Genomic DNA, 22,384 nt, shown 5'->3' with positions numbered 1-22,384 from the left:
GTCAGACAGGAGACAGGTATGTGTAAGCAAAGACTTCTTCGAGATCATTTTCATCAGCTTATTACGTGTAACCAAATCATTTAGAGATTTTTACATCTGTCGCGTACTGGCACTCGAACGTGAAAGTATTGCACTGTGCATATACATTTGGCTGTCTCACCATGCCTTTCACAGGCCAATGGACGCAGTCGGGCGTGCACACATAATTTTACGAGCTTTCTTTCTCCTTTTCTTCGTAGATACCTTTTTCATATCTTCTATATAGAGCGTGATTCGCGGATTCCTTATAATCGTGTTGGATTATAGCCACTCCCAGAGTTTAGGGTAGCAAAGCAGTAGCCGCCTCGTTAACCAGCATCTTTCCTTCTCTCTCTTTTTCTCATCTGCCTTTCTTGACGAAGTGCCGGCAATGTAGAACACGTTTGATTCCATTTTTGTATTTTAACGAGGCGGCAAGCTGGATTAGTTCACTCGTGTCTTCTAGATAGCCTCCGCGACTCACAATAACCCAGGCGCTATCGCAATACGAGGCCACGTCTTCTCAGTGCGGCGTACCACGAGTATTAAAACAATAATATCAATAACTTAAATAATAGAACAAGAGCGCCCTATTCTCGTCGTTGAGGCAGATATGCATAAGGGTTGCGTGTCGTGACAGCCGTGGTTTTAAGCCGAAGGCTGCTGTCCCTGCCGATGCGTCGGTCACATCTACTGGAGCGTGGAAATGGGCCCTCGAAAAGAAGGTGACCCCGCTCTCTCTATTCGCGAAAAGCCCTCAGCTCCGTGGCCACTGTCCCCCTCGGGAACGGGACGCTTGATCGATGCCGGCTATCCGGACACCGTGCGAATTTTTTTTTTCTCGCGTTAGCGGTCAAAGGGCGTAGCCCCCTCCTCCTCCTGCCTCACTCGGTTTGCTTGTTTAGAAATTTGTTTTTTCTTCTGAGGGTAAGAAACTTGTGGCCCGCACACAAACACGGATAATGCGGACACGTACTACACACGTACGCGCCTAACTTTGCGAGAATGCCCACGCAATAATAAGAGCGCGGTGAACAGCCGGGCAACAAAAGCCCATGCAAAGCAGCCCCGTTCGCTGAGAGGTCGATAGCGGGCAACCTTGTGCAAGTGTCGCCTGCAGCCCCTCGAATTGGGGGAAGTGTTGTGAATGAGAAGAAGAAAGGAAGGGAAGGCGACGGGTGGAATGTGCGCTGTAGGCAACGGCGAAGGGCCCGAGGACTACAGAGACAGGTAGGCGTGTAGTAATTACTGCGCGTGCCGGCGTAGAACAAAACAGTGCCCGCTGAAAGAAAGTGTTGGGTTGACCGGAGAGTGCGAGACACGTAGCGCGTAGTTAACTGTTGCACGAGCTCTTGCGAAAAACCAACAACATTGAAACGCGACGAGGCGAAGGCGGTGGCTTTACAAATCAGCGCATGCCCGCAAGTGTGCGGAGTGAAGCGAGATAACGGTGAACGCGACCACTCAGCTTTTTACCGCGTGGTGTGAAGGAGAACGACAGCTGTGCCAACTCGGTGACCAGCGGAAATGTGGAAGGAGAGAGAAGGAGGCTTTCTGCAGCGGGAGAGCGTACGCCGTACGCCACCCCTAATTGCTGCGATCGCATGAACGAGGCCGTCACTATACATCTCAGCTCGGCCGTATGCCGCTTAGCGGGATTTCAATGGTAGCAGTTTAAGAGCAGTAGCACGGCTCCTTTGTGCGGTGGCGGCGGCGGGGTACAGTGGTGGCTCTTTGATTGTTGTCGGCGGGAAGAAGGGGGTGAATAGCGATGGCTCAGAGGAGCTGACGGCCGCTGATTTGCACGGCACGCGGTTGGTTAGCCGAAGACAAAGAATCGAAGGCGTTGCTCACGCTGAAGCCACGGCTGACGAATGAGTATACAGGCAGAGTGGCGCGCGGTCGCTCTGTAAGATGAAATCATTAGGTGCCAGTGCACTGTTTACTTTTTGTTCCGATTTCTTCGTCGCGTCGACTTCGTGGAGTTTTACCTAAACTACTTATACTTTCTCTTCCGTCTACGAGATTGATCTTTAGGTTGGGCGCGGGGAGGGGAGAGCTGTAGGAACTGCGTCATTGCAGCTGGATACAGAGCAAGACACTCTTTTGATTATGTATGTGTGGACCAACGAAAACAAAATTTGACCCGTCCCCGTTTTCAACCTACAATGGCTAGGCAGTGCCTGACAGTTTTTTTTTTTCATTTCCCGCGTGACGTCAGTATTCCCGAATGGTATTAGGTACCTCACATGGGAGCACATGCCTCATATAGGGTAATTATGGCAATAATGGTCCTTTGCCAACGTAATAGTCATATCCACGCATCTAACATATCAGTTAGACTCAGTTTTTTTACGCCTGCCGACTATACAACTGCATGCTGAGCCGGACGCTTCAAGCATGTTCTTACACTCCAGCATAGGGTCGTGGAAGGGTAAGCTTACTTACAGCGACAAGTGAATTTCGACAGTTAAATCAGTTCTCTATACGTTCTTGGGAATCAGCTTTCATCTCTTTTAAAACGGAAGAGTGCTATAGCATCCCACTGAAGACATTTAACGAAAATTCCGGCTCGCGAATTTTCGTCGCAGAGGGACGAAAGGACGACAGTCTCCTGCTGCCTCAATGTTGCTTAGTCAGGGCTCCTAAGCGGTAGCCACGTGGTTTCGCCGTACTGCACAAGGAATTATAGCGACGCGCAAAGTGCGATCTCATTTGGAAATGTCTACAGAGCTCAGAAGATAAAACGCCGCACTTCCGCTCCAGTCAACCTCTTCACTCGTGTACCGTATACGCTCGCATAGCGCCATCATTTTCCCTTTCATGACGTCTTGAACGCCACGCCGCGAGTGCTATCCCGTCTGCACGAACAAGCTACACGAAAGTTGGTTACGTGACACGTGCATGATCGTACAGAGCCAATAAGCGCTGGCAGCTCGCAACAGATTGCAGGCCAGGCTTCGAACTAAGTGTACGCTGCTCGTGCATCCGGCTGTCCGGCTGCGCGCATGCGGCTATACTAGCCGTTTCGTGAAGGCGATCACTCAGCCTCCCAGCGCGCTTGTACGAGACACAACTCGCCCTCCCGGCCGAACTCGCTCAAAGAGCGCTGCGCGCAGAACGGACCTGAGCCCACATACATGGTGTATATAAAAGACCGTTCGTGATACACGGACGGCTCGTTTCAAAACACGCGTCACGAGGGTACAATTGATTTTCTTGTTCCTTTCGATCTTGGCCGATGATAATCAGAGAACGCAGTGAGCGACCCAAAGGGTCCCCTTCTAATAACTCGCGGTGCGGTAGCCATGCCGTCCGTGCGCGTACGCATGGCTGCGTACGTACGTGTGCGTAGGCAAGCATGTATACGCGGCGTATGCAACCCTGAACGTCACGTCCGGCGCAGGATCGCGTGAATGCATTGGGTCGCTGTGGAACACCCCGCTGCGAAGAATGTTAAGGCACGTACGCTATACGAGGGGGCCTCTCAACTATTCGAGCGTTTCGGCCGTGATTGATCTCGGCGCTTTCGTGGACTGACAACGCCGAGAACGCCGAGCCACGTTTTCTGCGTGCTGGACGCAATTATTCGCTTTTGCTTCGAGGCGGGGTCGAGTGGCGCAGTAAACAAGGTTACTGGGCTGGGAAAAAAAAGAAAAAAAAAACAAACCGTAAGGCTCGGTAAAATAGTCCTCTTGCACAAAAACAGCAAAAACCTGGAGGCGAAACATACGAATTAAACAGATCATGGGTGAGGAATGTCTCTGCCAATGGATGTCATTTCCAAAGTTTGGCAGCCACAGTCAGCGAACGGAAAAAGATCATGCCGGATCTCTTTGATAATTAATACAGAGTCCGTCCGATGTATTGTATAGCACGCGCAGTTATGTCACTTCACAAGATGGTCCTCTACCTTTACACATTCGCAATGAACGCGTCAGTGTTCTATTCACAATATCTTCTCCGTAAAAGGCTATATATGCGTTGCTGAAGCTGCTGGTGTCCCCGGCCCCCCTGATGCTTCTGAGAACGTTGCATGCTATTGCACAGCTGCTACCATTGGATTTTGTACTTTGTCTACTTAGTTCGTGCTCATCTCTTTTTCTCTTTCTATCCCTTTCACCCAGTGCAGGGTAGCCAAGTAAAGCTACATTTGCTCTGACTTCCTGACTTCCTCCCTCCTCTCTCTCTCTCTCTCTCTCTCTCTCTGTGCAGCTTTTTAGGCAGTCGCAGCGAATGCAACAACAACGAGGTCAGGAAATGCTCACGGGCAGGGATTGTGTGTGGATTCCGTTCGCAGTTGAAATAACGTACTATACGTAACCTGACCTGAAAGTTTCTTTCCGTGCCGCAAGTTTTGATAGTATATACCTTGACGGTTGCGACAGCAAATGTAAACAGCGCAGAACCAAAAGATCCGATGAATGCGGACAGGACCGGTGCACATACTTGTCTATGTTCAATTAAGAACAGCGCGTACGTAACCTGCACGGGCCACTTTTCTGTGCCGAGGCTCAAGAGGCCTAGGCACAACAAGAACAACAACGATAATAACCACAACAGTGCGAAACGGAAATGCAGCAGCCTTCGTCCCTTCACGGATTCTCGCAACACGTTATACGTGACCTCTCTGTTTCCGCGCTCGCGGAGCGTTACAACACGCGGCGGTCGCGCGCGGCTTCCTTACGCTCCTCCCACGTGACGCAAACAAACGTAGGCGCGCAGACAGATGCAAAAGGGACTGTCGGATCTGTGGACAGCGGCTATAATGAAAGGCGGTGCGGAACACCCGCACGCGATGCGTACAAGCGTCACCGAAAAGCCCTGTCAGCCTTTGAAGGTGATGAGTCCATCGGGCCACGCGCAAAAGACGGTGTGCTTCTTTCTGGCAGAGAAGCGCAGCTAACGGTCGGTGCATGGCGCCAGTCTTGAAAGAAAGAAAGAAAGAAAGAAAGAAAGGTGTGAATGAGAAGTTAAGGCAGCGCGAAGACCGAAACTGCGATGACGTCATTTACCCATTTGAAGAAAACGCAGGCGTTCGTAGGCTCTGCGAGGAGTGCGCATTCGTGTAGTGAGGTCGAACGCTCTTTCGCGCAGGGCCAGTGAGCTTTCGAGATGCACGCTGTTTCCATACTTCTCCCCCTTTTTTTTCTTTTCTTCATTCGTCTTGTGGAGGGAGGGCAGACCGGCGAGCGCGGGTACATGGTTTGCCAGATTTGACTGAATACTGTACAAATGCTGCTGCGCAAGTGCAGTTATGCAGGAAAGTGACAAAGTCGAAGTACATTCTTTGTGTGCGATGTTACGCGTGATTTTACGAAGTGCTCGCCCAAATCAGCTGTCTGTTGCGAAAGAGCGTCGTGGTAAAGGACTGTTCAAGCTTTACGTAACGCCGTGGCGAAATGAGAGAAAATTTGTCGCATTGAGTGGTCACGCTAGTGTCGTGAACGCGCATGCACGCGTGCTTTTTCGTGGAAGCTTGAAGAGAAACTGGAAGGAGACGCGTTTTTGTTAGTAGCCTTTCTCCCGTGTATCGTAGCTAGCCGTCGCGCAACAGCCCGCTATAGCTTTGGATGTGACACCAAATACTGTGGCTGAATATGTAAGTGGCTAGGTTTTTTTTACGGATTTCTGAACATATTAATCAGGCTAATGCTGGTTGCTTCATGGGCAACGAGAAATGTACGTTCGAAATAGCAGGATTGAAATATTTTTCAACACACACACACACGCACGCACGCACGCACGCACGCACGCGCGCGCGCGCGCGCGCGCACACGCACACGCACACGCACACGCACACGCACACGCACACACACACACACACACACACACACACACACACACACACACACACACACACACACACACTTTGAATGCATAGCGCGCGCGCGCTATGCATTGAAATTTGTTATTCGAAATTTTCTTCGGGCTAAACAACTATTTCACGGCAGAACTCTATCGCTGTCCATTATAGAGGCATTATTCTTGCTAAAGTATGAACGAGGAAGGAAGGACCAGCGCTATAGCGGAAATGTTCCGAGGCGCTATCATCGGAGCGAGAGTTTCGTGGGACAACAGCCCCCTATACGTAAATTTTCTATTTTTTTCCCACAGTCCCCACTTCCTTTCACGATACCTCAGAGCAGTAGGTGACTTTGGCCGACGTGCCACAGGTGCGATAAACACCACATTCACGGGAAAAGTTCATTCCAGCGCGCGAACAACACGGGGGGGGGGGGATATTCTTTGCCCTCCGCGGATGACGACCAGAGCGAGAAGCACGGCTTCGCCATACGCTCGAACCCGCCCACACAGGGCGAAAGGTCTATATGCGCGCGCCCTTTGAAAGCCATAACGTCGAGGGACCCATTTTTAGCAGAGCGGGCTTGCAGGACGGCGTGGCGCTCGGCGTTCACAGTCGCACAAGCGAACAAACGATTGTCGAGAGTCACCGGCCGGCGCGTGAACCATATGCAGGAAAAGGAAGCACGCGCAGGGGGCGACGCTCATATCGCCGCCGGCAACGCCGACTGACAGGCAGTTGGACCGAGTCGGGTCCAGCGTCGCTCTTGGAAGTGCACCGCACACGCTTCGCTTCCTTCTTATGGTTCGGTGGGCCCCTGTGGCCAGGCGAGCTCGTTGCGAGCCGGGTGACGTGACGTTTCGACGATGGAGCACGCGTGCGCAAGGTGGCCGAAAAAAAAAAAAAGCGCGTCAGAAGCAACGCAGTTGAAAGTGGAAGTGCGCTGCTGCTGCTGCTTCTTGAACCGGTTCATGACCCCAGAAAGGAGCGGCGTGACAAGTGAGCGTCAACTGAGGTCACGACGCGCCGTCGGCGCGAGAAGAGGCTGGGCTGCATGCTAGTTTGTCGGCGCGCTTGCAGTAAAAAAAAGAAAAAAAAAAAGAAAAACACGTCTCGCCCGCGAGGCTCTCTCACTCCGCTGTTTCGCGCGAGCCGAGAGCCTATACCCTCAGAACGGGAAGCGACTGCTGTCAACCTGTTGTGGTATGTGTCCATATAGGCGAAGCTCAGGGTTCGCCACGTGTGGCGACTGCGTTTCCTGAACTGATAGTCGACTGAATGTACATAGAGAAGGCGACGACTTCGTAAGTTACGTGTAGATGAACTCGGTAATGTCGGCGTGTCGGGCAGAAGACCGGTCGTCTGGTTCGTGTGAACGCTAGCCGGACGTCAGGCCGAGCGAGAATCGAGGCGAGTTTATCCAATCACGCTGCAAGTGTAGGGTTGGCTCGCCCAATCCGGTTGGAAAGATTCGTGTAAACACGATCGAGTCGGGCTGAGGGCAGCTCGACCTCTGACTGAACACGCCCGCGTCGCCTTCATGTAAACAAAGCTACAACAAAAGGGAACATGCGAACCCGTCGCTGTGCTAGCGTGAACTGAAACGAAAGGACTAGACTTGATGGCTTGCGCTTTGACAGCCGCTCACAGGTCCGTAAACCTTGCGGTTCAAAGTTCATGCACTGTCGGGTAACAAGCCCCGAATTATAATTGCAAGCCGCAACTCGGAGTTTAGAATAACTGAGCTCCGCCAAAACAGATTAGACAGCTTGTAGGTCGATAATCGAGAGGCTCCTCTGACACGTCCGTCAAAACGGCGCGCACATGACTGGCGGCGCGTCCGAATTCGCCCCCCTCGGCGTACATCCGTACACAAACATAATCCGCGATTAAGACTACGCCCGCACTCCCAACTCGAGAAAACTCGCCTGTGCGCTTCTGGGGCACAACTCTTCTTCGTCCGGGCATGCTTGACCCTGCGTCATTCCCCGTTGATGTGCAAACATGTCAGCACGCCGACATCGGGGTCAAGCGAAGCGATGGCTCCGGCGTGTGCATTCTCGACCTACCGACTGAAGGCTCTAACTAAGCGCGGCTACATGGTTCGTCACTGCCAGTGTCACGTGCCACGTAGTCCCGAGACCGACGTCACACTTAACCTCGTTCAATGGCTGGAGTCCGTTGTGCAGAGAGCGGAATGAACGATAATGTCTTATTGCTCAGCTCTGCGCTCGTATAATGCCGTTCTATTTGTGACTATTAATGCAATTTCTGTAAGGCCACACACGTCATCGAACTCACTGCAATTTCCTTCCCTTCTCTCTCCCTGTTATCTTTGTTTTCCCCCTTTCTCATTCCCTCAGTGTAGAGTAGCCAACCGGACGTGATTCTGGTTAACCTCCCTGCCTTCTTTTTATCTCTTTCCCTCCCTCCCTCCAATTAAGATTCAGCTATGAGCAGAAAAATATTGTTGCAAGAACGAGGGATTAAGATTGGAGTTTATTTTGCACTTGCTTAAACGGAAAAGTTGCTTAATTTAACTGGAGCCATGCTGAAGTATATATGTGGGAGTAGAGAGAGAGAGAAGGGAAGACGGAAAGGCAGGGAGGTTAACCAGACTGAGTCCAGTTTGCTACCCTACACGTGGGGAGGGGAATGGGGAGTGAAAGAGGAAGAGAGAGAACTTAAGTATAGGATGTCTATAGTCGGGCACTCAAGTCTGTTGCCCTCAGGTAGCGAAAAAGCGCTCGAACTGCTTTCTGGGTCAATGAACTGTGAGGCCAGGCTCCCAAGATCTTCGCTTCCGTAAATGGCCTGTCATCCAGTCTATTTAAGGCACACTGGAGAGTCTCACGTTGATTATCAAAGCGAGAACAGTGGCACAGAAGGTGACTGATGGTCTCTTCACACTTGCACTTAGCGCACATTGGTGAATCCGCCATTCCAATACGATAGCTGTAGGAGTTGGTAAATGCTACTCCTACCCACAGCCGACACAGCAGTGTTGCGTCACGTCGTGGAAGGTTCGCTGGTAATGCAAGTTTCAGTGATGGGTCGAGGCTGTGTAAACGACACTTAGAGTTCTGTGGTGTATGCCAGCAACCTAACGTGATTGCACGAGCGAGACTGCGAAGCTCTCTTGCAGCGTCGACTCTGGATAAAGGTATGAGGAGTGTCGGTGAGCCAGCCTGGGCACGTCGGGCAGCGTCATCGGCGAGGTGATTACCAACGATGCCACAGTGTCCCGGCAGCCACTGAAATATGATATCATGTCCTCTTTCAGATGCGCAATGGCAGGTTTCGTTGATTTGTGGCACCAGCTGTTCATAATTGCCACGTCGTAAACTTTGCAAGCTCTGGAAGGCTGCTTTCGAGTCACAAAATATTGCCCATTTGTTGGGCGGTTCTTTTTCAATGTATTCGACAGCAGCGCGAAGAGCGGCCAGTTCAGAACCTGTAGATGTCGTTACGTGTGAAGTCTTGAACTTGATGACGACCGATTGAGATGGTAGAACAACGGCGCCCGTAGAATTTTCCGAGACGGAACCATCCGTGTAAACATGAATTCGGTTAGCGTATGAAAAATGCAGAAGTTCCAATGAGACCTGCTTGAGAGCCGTGGTGGTCAGGCTAGCTTTATTCACTATTCCTGGAACAGCAAGGTACACAGGAGGCTTCTTCAAGCGCCACCTATAGGGGATGGCGTTCTTGTTGCGGGTGAGTGCCTCAAAGACAAAGAGTGCCGGTTAGCCGCAATTGATCTGGAGAACGCTGCCTTGGGTCTTTTCTCAGGCAAGTGAGCGAGATGGTGCGTCCCCCATGCTTAAACGTGGTCCCAGTTATAGGCGTTTGAGGGAAAGTGCCAGATAAATTTTTAAGCGCTAACATCGCGATATATCTACCAAGAACCAGATAAAGTGTAAATAGAAGCACGTGGAACACTGTTTCAAGTAAGAGTCGCGATTCAAGCATACTTCTTCATATTTTTTTGGTATCTAAATTTAATCAGTGTAAAGTTTAAATATACAAGAGAGAGAGACAAGAGGTTTAATAAAGTAAGTAACTAATAATAAATCATAAATATTGTTCCTTACATGTTGTGATTGTAGGACGCCGTTCCATTGAAGTAAGCGAAAAATATTTGAAAAAAAAAGAGAAAGATTTTACAATTATAGCTCGAACCTGGGTAGAACGAAATTAAGGACAATAGGAGTGGCTTCTTGCTTCTTTTTCCTAACTGAAATGTTTGTGCCAACGCGCTACTGAGTATATTACACAAAGGTGCACATTATGGGCGACATTTTCTCGGGAGCAAGACAAGTAGACGAAGGCGCCCAGCAGATGCTTCCTCCATTACTGCATCGCTCTTTTATTCGTGATACCGTTGCGTACTCGAACCGAACTTATCATTAAGGCCACGTTCTGACGCTGTGTCCAAACACGCGCTTCCGCGTGTGTGCGAATAAAAAACAAAGAAATAGACCAGCCTCAACGTCAGTCGAATACCTGACCGGGTAGACCTGAAAGCCGTGTGAGAAACGAGAGCGTTGAAAGTCCGTGAGGTGAACAAGAACATCGTCAAAGAAATCCTACATCAGCGGGCCCAGTTTCTATCGATACACCTGAGTATACGATCCGAAAAAATTCTTGCTCTTGCCGCCCGAGTCCAAGGACTTCGAGTGGCCCCTTGAGGGCACAACAACCTAAACTGCCGGAACCATTCTTTTTATTAAAGTTTATTTTCTTCTTGCACATGCGTTTGCAGGCTCGGCGAATGTTTCGACGAACGAAGACTGGCCATTGTTATCAAGCCGTATAGAGAGAGAATGCCACCTGCGCTCTAGTTTTTTTCGAAACAAGCCAGAAGCTTAACGTCAGTGATTTCGCCTTCGCAGTTTCCCTTCGCCGTGTTACTCTATATCAATTGCACTGAGATTTGTTTTACAGGAGACGTTGAAACGTTGATTGCGCCAGCCGTCTAACTACACCCGGAAGCCAGGGCAAGCGGCACTCAATCAAAAGGAAAAAAAAAGAACGACTATGAAGAAGGCACTGCAATCAAATCTATACTTCCGCTTACTTCGTCTCTATTTTTTTGAGCGAGTGACCGCAGGTCATCCAAACGACCGGCTTCCCGATGGCGTGCACGTTACACAGAGTGCGGGAAATTCACCAAGTTACCGGCGTTGACGTAGCTAACGATGATCGTATACGCGCAGCCTAAGGCTACAAGCCCTTCTCTTGAAGACGCGTCCTCCAAAACGTGCCCATTACTTGCGTGCGCGCTTCACTCGTGCAAGAGGGCCCGAAAGCTGCGTGGGCGAAGGAAACTCCACCGTTGCCGCAACTCCGCCGCGTCGACCGCGATGGAGACATTCGTCTCCCGAATCGCCAAAGGTTACGCGCGTACGGCGAAAAGCGCTTCGCGGGGGTGAAAGCTTTGAATATGCCTCCGACGATTAAGTGCAGCCAGCACGCTCGAGGCATGCAGGCGGGCGTATACGCGTCGGACGCCGCTGCACGTTTACAGCGGCTGTCGACCATCGCCCGCCACTATGTGCGCGATGTACGCGGCGCCGTGCCACGCAAAGCGACGCGTTCACAATGAGCCCGCAATTATGACTTCGCGCCACGCGAGGAGCCCGCGGCCCGCTCGCCGTCGAACGTCAACAGCCGCACCGCGGGCCGCCTCGCGCGTGCGTGCGCGCGTGCGCGTCTTGCTCGCTTGCCTGTATATGCGTGCGGCTATACATGTAAATGGCGTCGTGCTGAGGCCGTTGCTCGTCGATGCTGGCCTCGTCTCGTGAGCGCGGGTGGTTATGCGCCTGGCGTCACTGACGATGGTGGCCATGGCGCAGTCTTCTGGGAAAGGTTCATTACAGTACGTTCCAGAGGCGCCCGTTCTCCGTACGGTTTGCTCAGCCAGGTGACGCGCCTCTTCTATAAATCTGTTTAGCCTATTTAATATATATATATATCCAGATGCACATTGCAATATGGTGAACGTGGTTTAAATCATGGATCCGGCACCTCAAAGAGGCACGACGTAACGCTAACGCATATCTCTCGCATTTGTCGCTAAATTGCCACTGAATTTTTCCTCTTTGGCTTCTACAGTGCATTTACGTTTTCCTATGCTTTACCACATGATCTAGCTAGAAAGGTCATGTATACTGCTGGGAGCGCGGGGAGCGGGGGGACTGGGCCGGGGGAGTGGGATTGGTGGGAGGGTGGGCGAGGGGTTTCGTAGATGTGACTGTAGCAGCCGCAGGTCAATGAATAATATTCCGTTGTCATTGCCGATTTTAAAAGCGAAGCTTTCCCTTGTGAACCTCGCCGGGTATCGTGAAACGTTCTATAAAATAACCTTTCCTGTATATGCCGCCGTGCGCGAAGAAAGGTCACGCAGTAAAGGCCGTAAAGGACGGAAATAGTGACGCAGAGAGAGAGAGAAAGGTTAGTTGAAGCCTGCGCCGAAGGGCGCCGGGGCCGCCTGAACTTGCTGTGCTCGGTCATGCAGAACGCCTGAGCGCGACTTCAGCGCTAGACCTCGCTGTATCGATACTCAAAGTCATCGCCGAAAAGGCGAGCTTCTTTCAAGTATCAGCGCTAACGGTGCTACTCTGGCAGAGCTGTAAAAAGGTTACATGAAATGCGTTATAAAAGCAGAGGATCCGTGACTCGCGAATCAACGAAATTACCTGGCTTTCTGTTCGGGCTTTCTACTTGCCCAGCGTGTCAGCTGAAGACTTAAAATCGAGGGTTGCGCTTGTCTACGGGCGTCTTTTCGTTTCAGAGACCACAGAAGGAAATAATTTCGGCGTGGGCTTAGTCGGGATCGGAGATTTGAAGCGAACAGTTGCAACAAGATGGTCTCGAACAGCTTGCGAACAGTGTGTCGTGCAGCATTCAGGAACTTTTAACTTAGGTAATCTCTGTTTTGGGCCAGCCTGTGAAAGTGAGCACACCGTTTTATTATTCGACTACAGAACTTGAGAGATTTAGGTAGTAGCGTCTAACGAGAGACACGTACACACACACACACACAGAGAGAGAGAGAGAGAGAGAGAGAGAGAGGGACACTAAGAAGGAAATACTGAGTGCTGCCTCAGCCAGTGACCTTAGCGCTATCACTTAAAGAACGATGACCTCTGAGACTTCCAGCGCGCGTCGCCATATTTTGCAGGCCATGCAAGAACAGCTTCACACGTATCGAAGCTGAGAGATGAAGCTATAGCTATAGCAAAAGCGCGTAGTATTCTGTCTGGTTTTGTCGCGATCACAAGTTGCTCACACAAGGTTGTGCGTTTTAGCTGCTGAACGCGAGAAGCCGACAAACTCTAGAGTTTTTAAAGGTGTAAGTGAAAAGTCCTCGACCAAACGCGGCGCCATGTTCTACGCTTCAGTCCTTCGAGCGGGCGCAGGACATTCTCGCCAACTTTCGGGCTATTGTATTCAGAAACGCTATGCGCCGATCCTTCGTGCGTACAATATGCTTCCCGAAACAAAGGGAAAGGCAGTACAGGAACAAACACCCTCTGCGAAGCATTCATAATCAAGGACGCGCAGTTTGGCACACGGCCCGAAGGCTTCAGACGTGACGTCTTCATGAACAGCTGTTTACTGAGGGGCGTGACAGGCCGGGTCCTCCGGCCACACAAACCTTGAATGGCGCGGACTTCCGACAAGGCACCACTTTACGTGACAAGCGCCGTGATCGTTGGACACTATCTGGGATTCGAGACACGCCTCGCCTGAAGGTAAAGATTACGTTATTCACGCATCGACAAACAAACACGGGGGACGCCTTCGGTCCCTTTTGTGCGAACGACGGCTCGGGTGCAGACAAAAGGAAGCGCCTGCTTTGACGTGCGGTGGTGAAGAGCCTGCCGAGATGCCTTCATTATCCCCGGCAATTTTGAGCGCCTGTGTGCGTCAATCATCGAATCCGGTAACGCATCGCGCGGCTCCTCTGCGTCGCCTCATTCATTGTTCACTAATAACGGCGCCCAAGCGAGCGCACTGTGGGTGGTCGTCCGTGTGTGGCTGGAAAGGCTGCCTGCAAGGTGGTAGCTTCACAAGCCACAAGTGAAATTCCTGCACTCCAGCGTAGTTAGGGGACGTTGTTGGAAGGCAACAACAACGTGTTCACAGGGAATATTCAGATATTCCAAGCGTTAATGCCTATTTTTTGTCTTCACAACAAGGTCAAAATTTACGCGGTAAATATGAGAATATGAAAGATAAATAAATGTAACTAGGTAATGTAGGCTCACTTAAAACATAGGATGCGCGTTAACAAAATAAATATGCACATATGCAAATAAGGGTCCCTCAGAGAGAGCGAGAGAGAGAGAGAGATGTTATCTTTAATAATGCGGCTCTACTTTGAATACTACGGATACAGGAACACTATATGTGGCGTAAGTGAAGCTGTGTTTTTTTGTTTATTTCTTTCTGTGCAGTGTGTCTACCGAAAAATCAAAGACGAAACAATGCGGGACATTCATGACGGAAGTCTCTGGGTTTCATTCTAGCTAGAAGCCTGCTGCTTCGATCCTCTTCGTTCAACGCTCCTAATTAAACTTACCTAATTATATTACATATGCCATGCTTAAAGCTTCCCGCAGATATCAAGTGCGACACTGGTAGACCATTACAAACTCGAAAAAGAAACTGTACTGGGGGTACTTCCTCGGCACAGCTGGGGAGTACCCCAGCTGTGCCGAGGAAGTACCCGAGTACACTTCTCTGCAATTTGCTGTTTAAATTGACGTCCAAGGCTTGTTGATACGAATTGCGTAGGCATAAACTCGGCTGGTACCATTAGGACCTCCCTCCCCCCCACTATTTACTCTGCCTTCTTCTAGCACCGTCTGTCACAATGCAGCGACACAGACTAAAGCAAAGATCTAAATCAACACGCCCAGAGCAAGTGGTGACTCAGGTTTGAAACAATGCCGCAGCCTTCCAGGACACCTTCCGTACGCGGCACAGTCGTTAGTCGTCATTAGGAATCTAATTGCAACATCCCCCCCCCCCCCCTCCGGAGACAAGCATGTGCATGTGCGCACACCCGAGAACGTGACGAGTGTGTACTCCAAAGATAACCGCGACGAACGGTGTTGCGGTGGAAAGCCTTGTCCGACAGCCTTTGTGCTGTCGTCATCACGCCTCAACCCGCCCGCCCAGCCACCCGCCCCTTCGTCGCTTGTAGCACACACACACACACGCGCGTATACTGCAAACACAGCAAGCCGAACGGTCAGGCAGAGCCAGTTGATGCCGCTCGAACAATGCAACCTTCAAGTAGCGACATGAACATCCATTCTCGCGGTCGCAGAACGCCTGCGGGGAAGATAAAGAAAAGGAAAACCAATAAAGCAAGCGCTCGCCCCTCGGGCTCCGATGATCGCTTCCTTCGACCCCCAAGGTGTGGGAAGCTGTCAAGTTTTCTGCTGTCGACGAATCTTCGAGCTCGTTCAGCCCCGCGTGTATATGCGCACAGGCAGCGTGGCGTGCATATATTTTAGAAACGTGCTTTTTTAGTATATGAGAATGCAAAATATGGAGGAATCGAGCTGTAAAGAACACACAGCTTGGTGCGCGGAGCTGCTTCCAGCAATTGGCTAATGTGATGCACGAGAGCTCATAATTTTATGTCCGTAAGTACAGAGAGAAATCTAGATTAATTTTTGTTTTCTTCTTGTCCCGGCGAATTGTATGCATACGCATTGCGGCTTTGATAGGCTTCCGAGCAATTCGAAGAGGAATGGAACGTCTTGTATGACAAAAACTTTACCTACAGAAGGCGCATGGTAGAGGGCTTTCTGTCCAATATATACTATTATTATTGTAATTAATTAGAAAAAGCCTATATGTCCTGCATGCTGAATGCGAATGCGGCTCTAATTTTATGTTCAGAGGGAAGGTTCTTGCTGTTGTTGTTTTTGATGAATGAATGATGTGAACCTGGGGAAATGGTCCGACTATCCGACAGAAAACCACCAAACTTAGCCCCGGCGACGAAGAAATGAAAAAGAAACTAACAAGCAAAAGGTGTGAGGCGACATTGCTTGAACGCTAATCGCATTACCGTCGACAGTTATCGCGAGAAGGAAAAAAAAGAAAAAAAAAACAAAATCAATCTTTTTTGCAAAGTGAGGAATATGAGCACGTACTCTACACTACGCGAAAATCGCGGGATAGTACACTCAACATAAGAAAAAAAAAAGATTGTTGCTAGTGCACATTGCTGCAATGGCTGGAAATGCCGCCACATCGCATGTCTACATACTGTTGGGTCACCATGGTTGTCACGTCGCCGGTCTAGATGTGCCGTTAAGCCGCTGTTCTACTAAACTTTCATAATATGGTCTGCCGCAGTCAGCGCAACGTTTACAGTCACGGAACACATTAACTATCATGACCGAGGAAGTACATGGGAGCACGCTCAGACACGCTTTCAATCTTAACTAATGGTTAATTTCTTGAGTAAGAATCATCGTGTTGACGGAGAGAGACAGAGAGAGAAAGAGAGCAAAAGCGAAGGTAAGGAGGTTAACCAGAAAAGCAATCACGTATGCCACCACGGGGGGCATAAATGAATGAAGAAATGAAGGAAAGAGAGGAATCTACGACGGCCCGAGGAAACAGACTTTCAGATATCCTTGTTTTCAGAAGACCGAACAGGGCTTTCGAAATATTTTGTAGACGTCTGTCGAGGCGAGGAGCCCGGAACTCTGTGTTGAAAAAGTAGACGGCTGCTCGGAATACGCATCACAAGTACCGCGCTCAGCGATTGAAACGAGATGCTCGGAGCGCACGACTGCCGGCACCTCTTGCACCAACCGTGAGCGCTGGGGACGTCGAGCTGATCCATGGTTGTATACGACGAAAGCGAGAGGCGTTGCGACGCATTATGACTTCATTTGGTTCCACAACGATCACCCAGCTCCCACCGGTATACGTGGAGCAAAAAGCGGAGACAACCATCGCGCTCCGAGCATCGCGTTTATATCGCTAAGCACGGTACGTAACTTATGAGTGACTTCAAGTGGCTGGAATGCCGTTCCTTTCAGTGCACTGGAGCAACGGGCATGTCTTGCCTAAGCTTTCCACACCCCTTAAAGGGCTAAACTTAGATAAAAGAAAAAGCTCTGGAATTCCTTCTGCTCTCTTCACAACGGACAAAAGCCACGGGCCTCCTCAAAAGCTTCACAAACAACGATCATGAACAGGGAAAAAAAATCGCGTCTAATGGCGAGCCTTACGACATACGCGTAGTGCCAGACAAACCGCGCAGAAAGCAATTCAGCCAACGTGTAAGAAATTACGTTCGAACCACGCTCGACAGCTCGATATCTGAGACCACACCGTATACGTCTTCTCACCTTGATAACTGAACAAACGGCACAGTCGCGCCGATAATCTCTCGCGTTCTCGGGGGAAAAAAAGAAAGAGAGAGAGCGTAAGCAAACTGGAACAACCTCTGCAGCCACATACACGCGGTTTGATAGAGCGCATAGGCGACTAAATGCCCTATCGCTTTCTTGATTGGCATTGCGCAAGAATGCCGCATGTTCCCAAGCTCATTAGACGCCCTCGAATATCTGACCCGATCTCGAGTCATTCGAGTCGCACAGAGGCGAAATGACCGATACCCGTTGGTTCTCGAATGCCAACGCTGCACCCGTAGGCTATAGCTGTAACAAGGCTTATTAACGTTTCGCGCGGGCGCTGGACGTAATACCGTCTGCGGTATTGACCGCACGCGGCTACCACGGCTTGCGACTGCACAGGGATGTGGCAAGGGCAGCTGCCATTTGGCACTTGGCACAGAAAACCTGAACGCAGCTTCCGTACGTTATTAAGGAGAAGAAACGCTCCGTTGGATCGCGTACAGAAAACGAAAGCCGATCGAAAGAAAAATTGTCCGCACTCTCCTATTATACATCAGCACTGGACCGAATTACTCGTTGATTGTTTCCAAGTGCGGGGTAAGGGGAGGTGAAGAGGAAGCGGGAGTCGGTGGGGGTGGTGGTGTTTGTCGGTGGGGATGGCGTCGCTTTCTGAGAGAAGGCGCTGTAGCTTGGCAGTCAGTTCCGGCAACTACGCATATATCTAGACCTGAGCGTGTCATATATACGGGTACGTCAAGCTTTATAAAGACCTCACGGATAAATCCCGCACAAAACCGCGCGTAACCTGCCATACAAATCCGTATAAACGACACCCGGAGCTTACGAGTGGCCAGAAAAACCCGGTTTGGCTCGTGCGGTTTCACCTCGGCCGCACCGCAGCGTCGCGCGCAGGTATTACGGCCTTGTAAATGACCGCAGACCTTGACGTTGTGGACAGCGCGCGCCGATAAGCGCTGAGTTTGCGCGTCAGGCATGTTTTGAGGCTAGCTAGCCAGCTAGCTATATAAATATGAAAAAATAAAGAGATACGAATAAGGCGAACACAAGCGGAAGAAAAACAAGCTCCTCGCGACACCGCTCTGTAAAGGCGTCAGTGCCGGACGGGTCAAGTGGAAAAAGTTAATCTCATTCCGGCGTCTATAGCTTTGGGGCTGTTCGCCGAAGAGGTACGTACGTACGTACGTGCGCGCCTCAAAAGGGAGCGGAGAGATGATATCGGTGTTTCCGCGACACGCCGGCCTAGGTGCTGGCGCAATAATTAAGCGCGGTGCGGTTCCGGTGGTGTACAATTTGCATGCGCTATGAGCGGCGTCTGTTTGTTGGGTGGCTCACCACAGCGCGAACAGCCCTCCCCCCCCCCGCCCCCCACCAATCATTCAAGAACTGTCACCAGGTGCTAATAGAGACGCTCTGCGCATGCGTGGCCTCGCGTTCTATATGTGCACCAATTCTCCCAAGGTAGTCACTTTTCATATTGAAAGCGTTCCTATGCATTTTGTCTCGCAGGGTGTATAGAGACCATGTGCAATGATCGCTTACTACGCGTTCTCTTTACAAGCGCAGCCGACGCAGCGAATAAGAATGTAATGGGAACACAGCGGCTCGATCTATGAGTAACAAACATACCAAGCCCGAAGAAAGACAATGCAGTTATGAAAGACGTCGGCTAATTTTTTTTTTTTTTTTTTTTTGCTGGCGAACGGATTACCTTTTATTTACAACGAGGTTCATATCTTTAGGGCACAGGAAAGGAAATTAAAGTGGCAGAACCAAGACAACTAGCTATGCAAATGACAGCGGAGCCCACAACTTCCGCATTCGTTACAGTGCTTTACCATATATGAATACCTTACAGTATCGTAACCTGTGTTTCGATTGAACTTGTTCTTTTTTTTTGCATGCAGTGAGAGATTGCTGAATACTGGGGACGTCAGCTCTCTTTCGAAGGACCGGTCTTTAGAGCTTTCCCCGAAACATATTTTTCTCTTTTTTGATATTCAGCTCTGCATTGCATTTGCAAGATTCCCGGTATCGCTCGTAGAAATGTACTTCAGAATGCAATGGGAATGAAAGTGATCGTGCGCATGAGCACAGCCGCTCCACCGTATACCGTAACCATTCGATGCGGAAGCGACGATCAGCGGTATGTAGTCCCAAGGCTTTGCAGAATGAGTTATACGTACCGTTCGCTTGTAGAATGTTTAGTCTTTCCAGTGCGAAGTTGGTGCGCTTCTTAAGAACATTAACTAAGAAACTGAAGGTATTTGAAACGGCTGAATTCAACACGCGAGCTAATAGTTTGCTACGTAGGCTCCTGTGCTCACGACCTGCTGACTTAATTCCTTAGATACGGTCAGTACTCCGGGTTGATTGGTCAACAACGAGAATTCAATCCTTCTAATTTCTTGGTTTCTTATTTCTGAACCACACATCTAAAAAATTTCAAAATAAGGGAGAAAAAAAGAAAACAGCAGGGCAGTCGAAGACAGCATGAGTCAACATATATGGCCAAACCAGAGTTCTGTAATTTGCCTCCAATAGTTACATTACGATGTGCTGACGTCCCATTTTGAGGGCGAACTTTGTTGCGTTCTCATCAGATGAACTTCAACAGAAGCTAGATGCAGTCCTCTTGAGTTTTTAGCGAAATGAAACGAAAGCGAAATGAGTCCATCAATGGCTCTAAGGCTGCACTATGACGCTACAATATTTTGAAATTTTAAAGCGAACTGGCAACATATTTTAAGGAAGAACCAAGACGTAACCTCAAATGCCTACCACAGAACAAAGGCGACAGTATCCTAACTTCACGGAAGATTCTGACAATGAAATGCAACACAGGGGGTCCCGAAATCGTTCTTAGAATCAACAACTTTCAATGTAATCGAGCAAACGCGTAATGACATTGGGAAACGCAGGTAACGTCCAAAAGGCGTCCATTAAAAAGGCGGCAAATGCTGTCGTCTATGCCAAGATCGTACTGGCACGTACGCTACTAGTATACAAAACGGCATGCCTGCTCAAGAGAACGTCGGTTGTAGGAAATGGTTAGTTTTATGGCGTGCACAGCAGATAACTTGGAAACCAGTTTGTCTCTCAAACCAAGCGAAAGGAAAAGGAGCGAACAAGAAATTAGGGTAGGCACGTGGTTCTACTTTGTTTTCTAAACGTCGAAACAAGAAAACTATATATTGAGGTCCATCTGCATGCAGGTGTCCGGAAGGCTATTCTCAAGCTACAATTGCGTCCTAGCAACGCTGAAATCGCGTCTCTTTGTATTTTTTGTTTTTTGTTTTTTTCGCCTCTGGGTACTGACTGGAGTGTAACTGGGCCGGGCTAGCTGCGTGACTTGTTTTAATCACTGGTTTTTAATCGCGGCGAATAGTCGTTCTTCCGGCACAAGGCCGAAGGGAGAACTGGGTGGAGGAAAAGCGTAAAATAATACATGGCGTTTTTATATAACTGCCGGCATGTCTTGCCATTTCACTTCTGCAGCTTTGCGCTGCGTCTCCGAAGGGTTAATTGTTCCTTCCTAGAACGCTTTCAGTTTTCATTCTCTTTATTTCTCGCTTGAAAAACAAGCTGCTAGATCTAGAGCATCGCGCAGATATGCGCGTTTTACAGTTTCTGGCAACTCGTTTGCCGGACACCAAGATATTACTTTTTGTTTACCCTTTTCTTCTGCCATAACGCCTGTTCCTTCGGTCTGCGCAGAAAAAGTTGTCTTCGTATAACTGACGCTATGCGTTATTTATTCGGTAAGGCCATAATTATACATATACAGTCGAAGGCAATTATTTGCAGACAGTCCCATCTGGCTTCAGCTTCCTGATCTCTGAGGCTGCACGTTTCGCTAGATAGCCATATCATACATACGGGAAAATTCAGTACGCCGAATACCTCGCCAGATCGGCAGAATAATGCACGTAACAATTCGAGTTTAAAATCAAGGATAGACAATTATGCAACAGCTGTACACACAGCTGATAAATATATTCCCATTACCTCGTCAAAATTGGATGCAAAGAGCTCGAAGAACTAGATGATTCATCGAAATATGAAGTAAGTGACCTTTCATATATTTGCAGCGATAATGTAAGAGACATATCCATAATGCATTTCTTCGTTAACGAAAAAGAGCTTGTGGTTTGCAGTGTGTGCCTTGTGATTTAAAATAAGTTAGTTGCTTATGTAGTTCATTATTTCGCAGGAGAGCAAGCATTCTAGTTTTCAACGGGGCTTCAAAGGATGCCAGAAGATCAACGTCATTTCTTACACAGTCGGCTCTCTCCGACATTTTTTGCGTTGTTGGTTTGTTTGTCCGCATGCGTGCGTGCATGCGTGTGTGCGTGTAGCTACGTGTATGCGACTGTCGTCTGATTGCAATAACTGTGACCCTTTCAATGCCGCAATTTATGTTTATTTTTCATCGTTACGCCATCGACTGGCTCGAGCAGTCTAGTGGTGTTGTTTTCAGTCACCGCTATCCACTCACACAGTAAGCAGAACGTGGGGTTGCTTTATATTGACTTCTTTTTATGCGAAGCATATTACGAGGGCTCAACCCAGCTCCTCAGGCGCGGCGGTGTCGCCTTGAATACCACGTGACACCGTGACGTCACGACAGAGGAGAAGTGGCTTTGGCTCAACTCTTGCAAGATGGGCTGGGTGGAAATCGAACCAGGGTCTCCGGAGTGTGAGACGGAGACGCTACCACTGAGCCACGAGTACGATGCTTCAAAGCGGTACGAAAGCGCCTCTAGTGAATGCGGTGTTGCCTTAGAAACGAGCTGTTTCTAAGGCTCAGGCGTGCGTCGCTTGCTCAGGGGCACATTTCGTTGCCGCGCCGAACGCTGGCTTGCTCGACGCTCACCGCGTCCAATGCGGGACGTCCAAGGCGAAGCAGAGTAACGCATGAGTTGTTTCTTTGTCTAGCCGAACCAAATATAGCCAAGCAACAGCAGTTCACCAAGCTAAACAGTGGTTCAACAACTAAAATAAAGGCTAGTATGCTTCGCATCCTGGGCTTAACCTTACCTAAGCCACAGCCATTTTTTTTTTACTGCGATAATTACGCGGACGCCCGAGGCGCAATTTGCGCCGTCATCGTTGGCGTCGGCGTTGTCGTGCTGTCCAG

The 22,384-nt window shown here is 49.6% G+C and overlaps 1 protein-coding gene across 2 annotated transcripts in view; it reads right to left on the bottom strand.

Moving 5' to 3' along the window:
- LOC135897149 (uncharacterized) overlaps positions 1 to 22,384 on the bottom strand; it is a 193,136-nt gene that overhangs the window by 112,428 nt on the left and 58,324 nt on the right. The window contains exon 1 of one of the 2 annotated variants that reach the window (XM_065425712.2): positions 7,753 to 7,893. The exons of the other annotated variant lie outside the window; for it this stretch is intronic. Within the exon in view, the coding sequence (XP_065281784.2) occupies positions 7,753 to 7,792 (40 nt within the window). The 5' untranslated portion in view covers positions 7,793 to 7,893. Of the gene's footprint in view, positions 1 to 7,752; positions 7,894 to 22,384 lie in introns of those variants that run through there. 2 annotated transcript variants of the gene reach the window in all.

This window comes from Dermacentor albipictus, chromosome 5 (assembly GCF_038994185.2).
Source record: "Dermacentor albipictus isolate Rhodes 1998 colony chromosome 5, USDA_Dalb.pri_finalv2, whole genome shotgun sequence".
Taxonomy (NCBI): domain Eukaryota; kingdom Metazoa; phylum Arthropoda; class Arachnida; order Ixodida; family Ixodidae; genus Dermacentor; species Dermacentor albipictus.
Note: the sequence above shows the minus strand (reverse complement) of the source record. Positions and strands in the feature narration are given on the sequence as shown.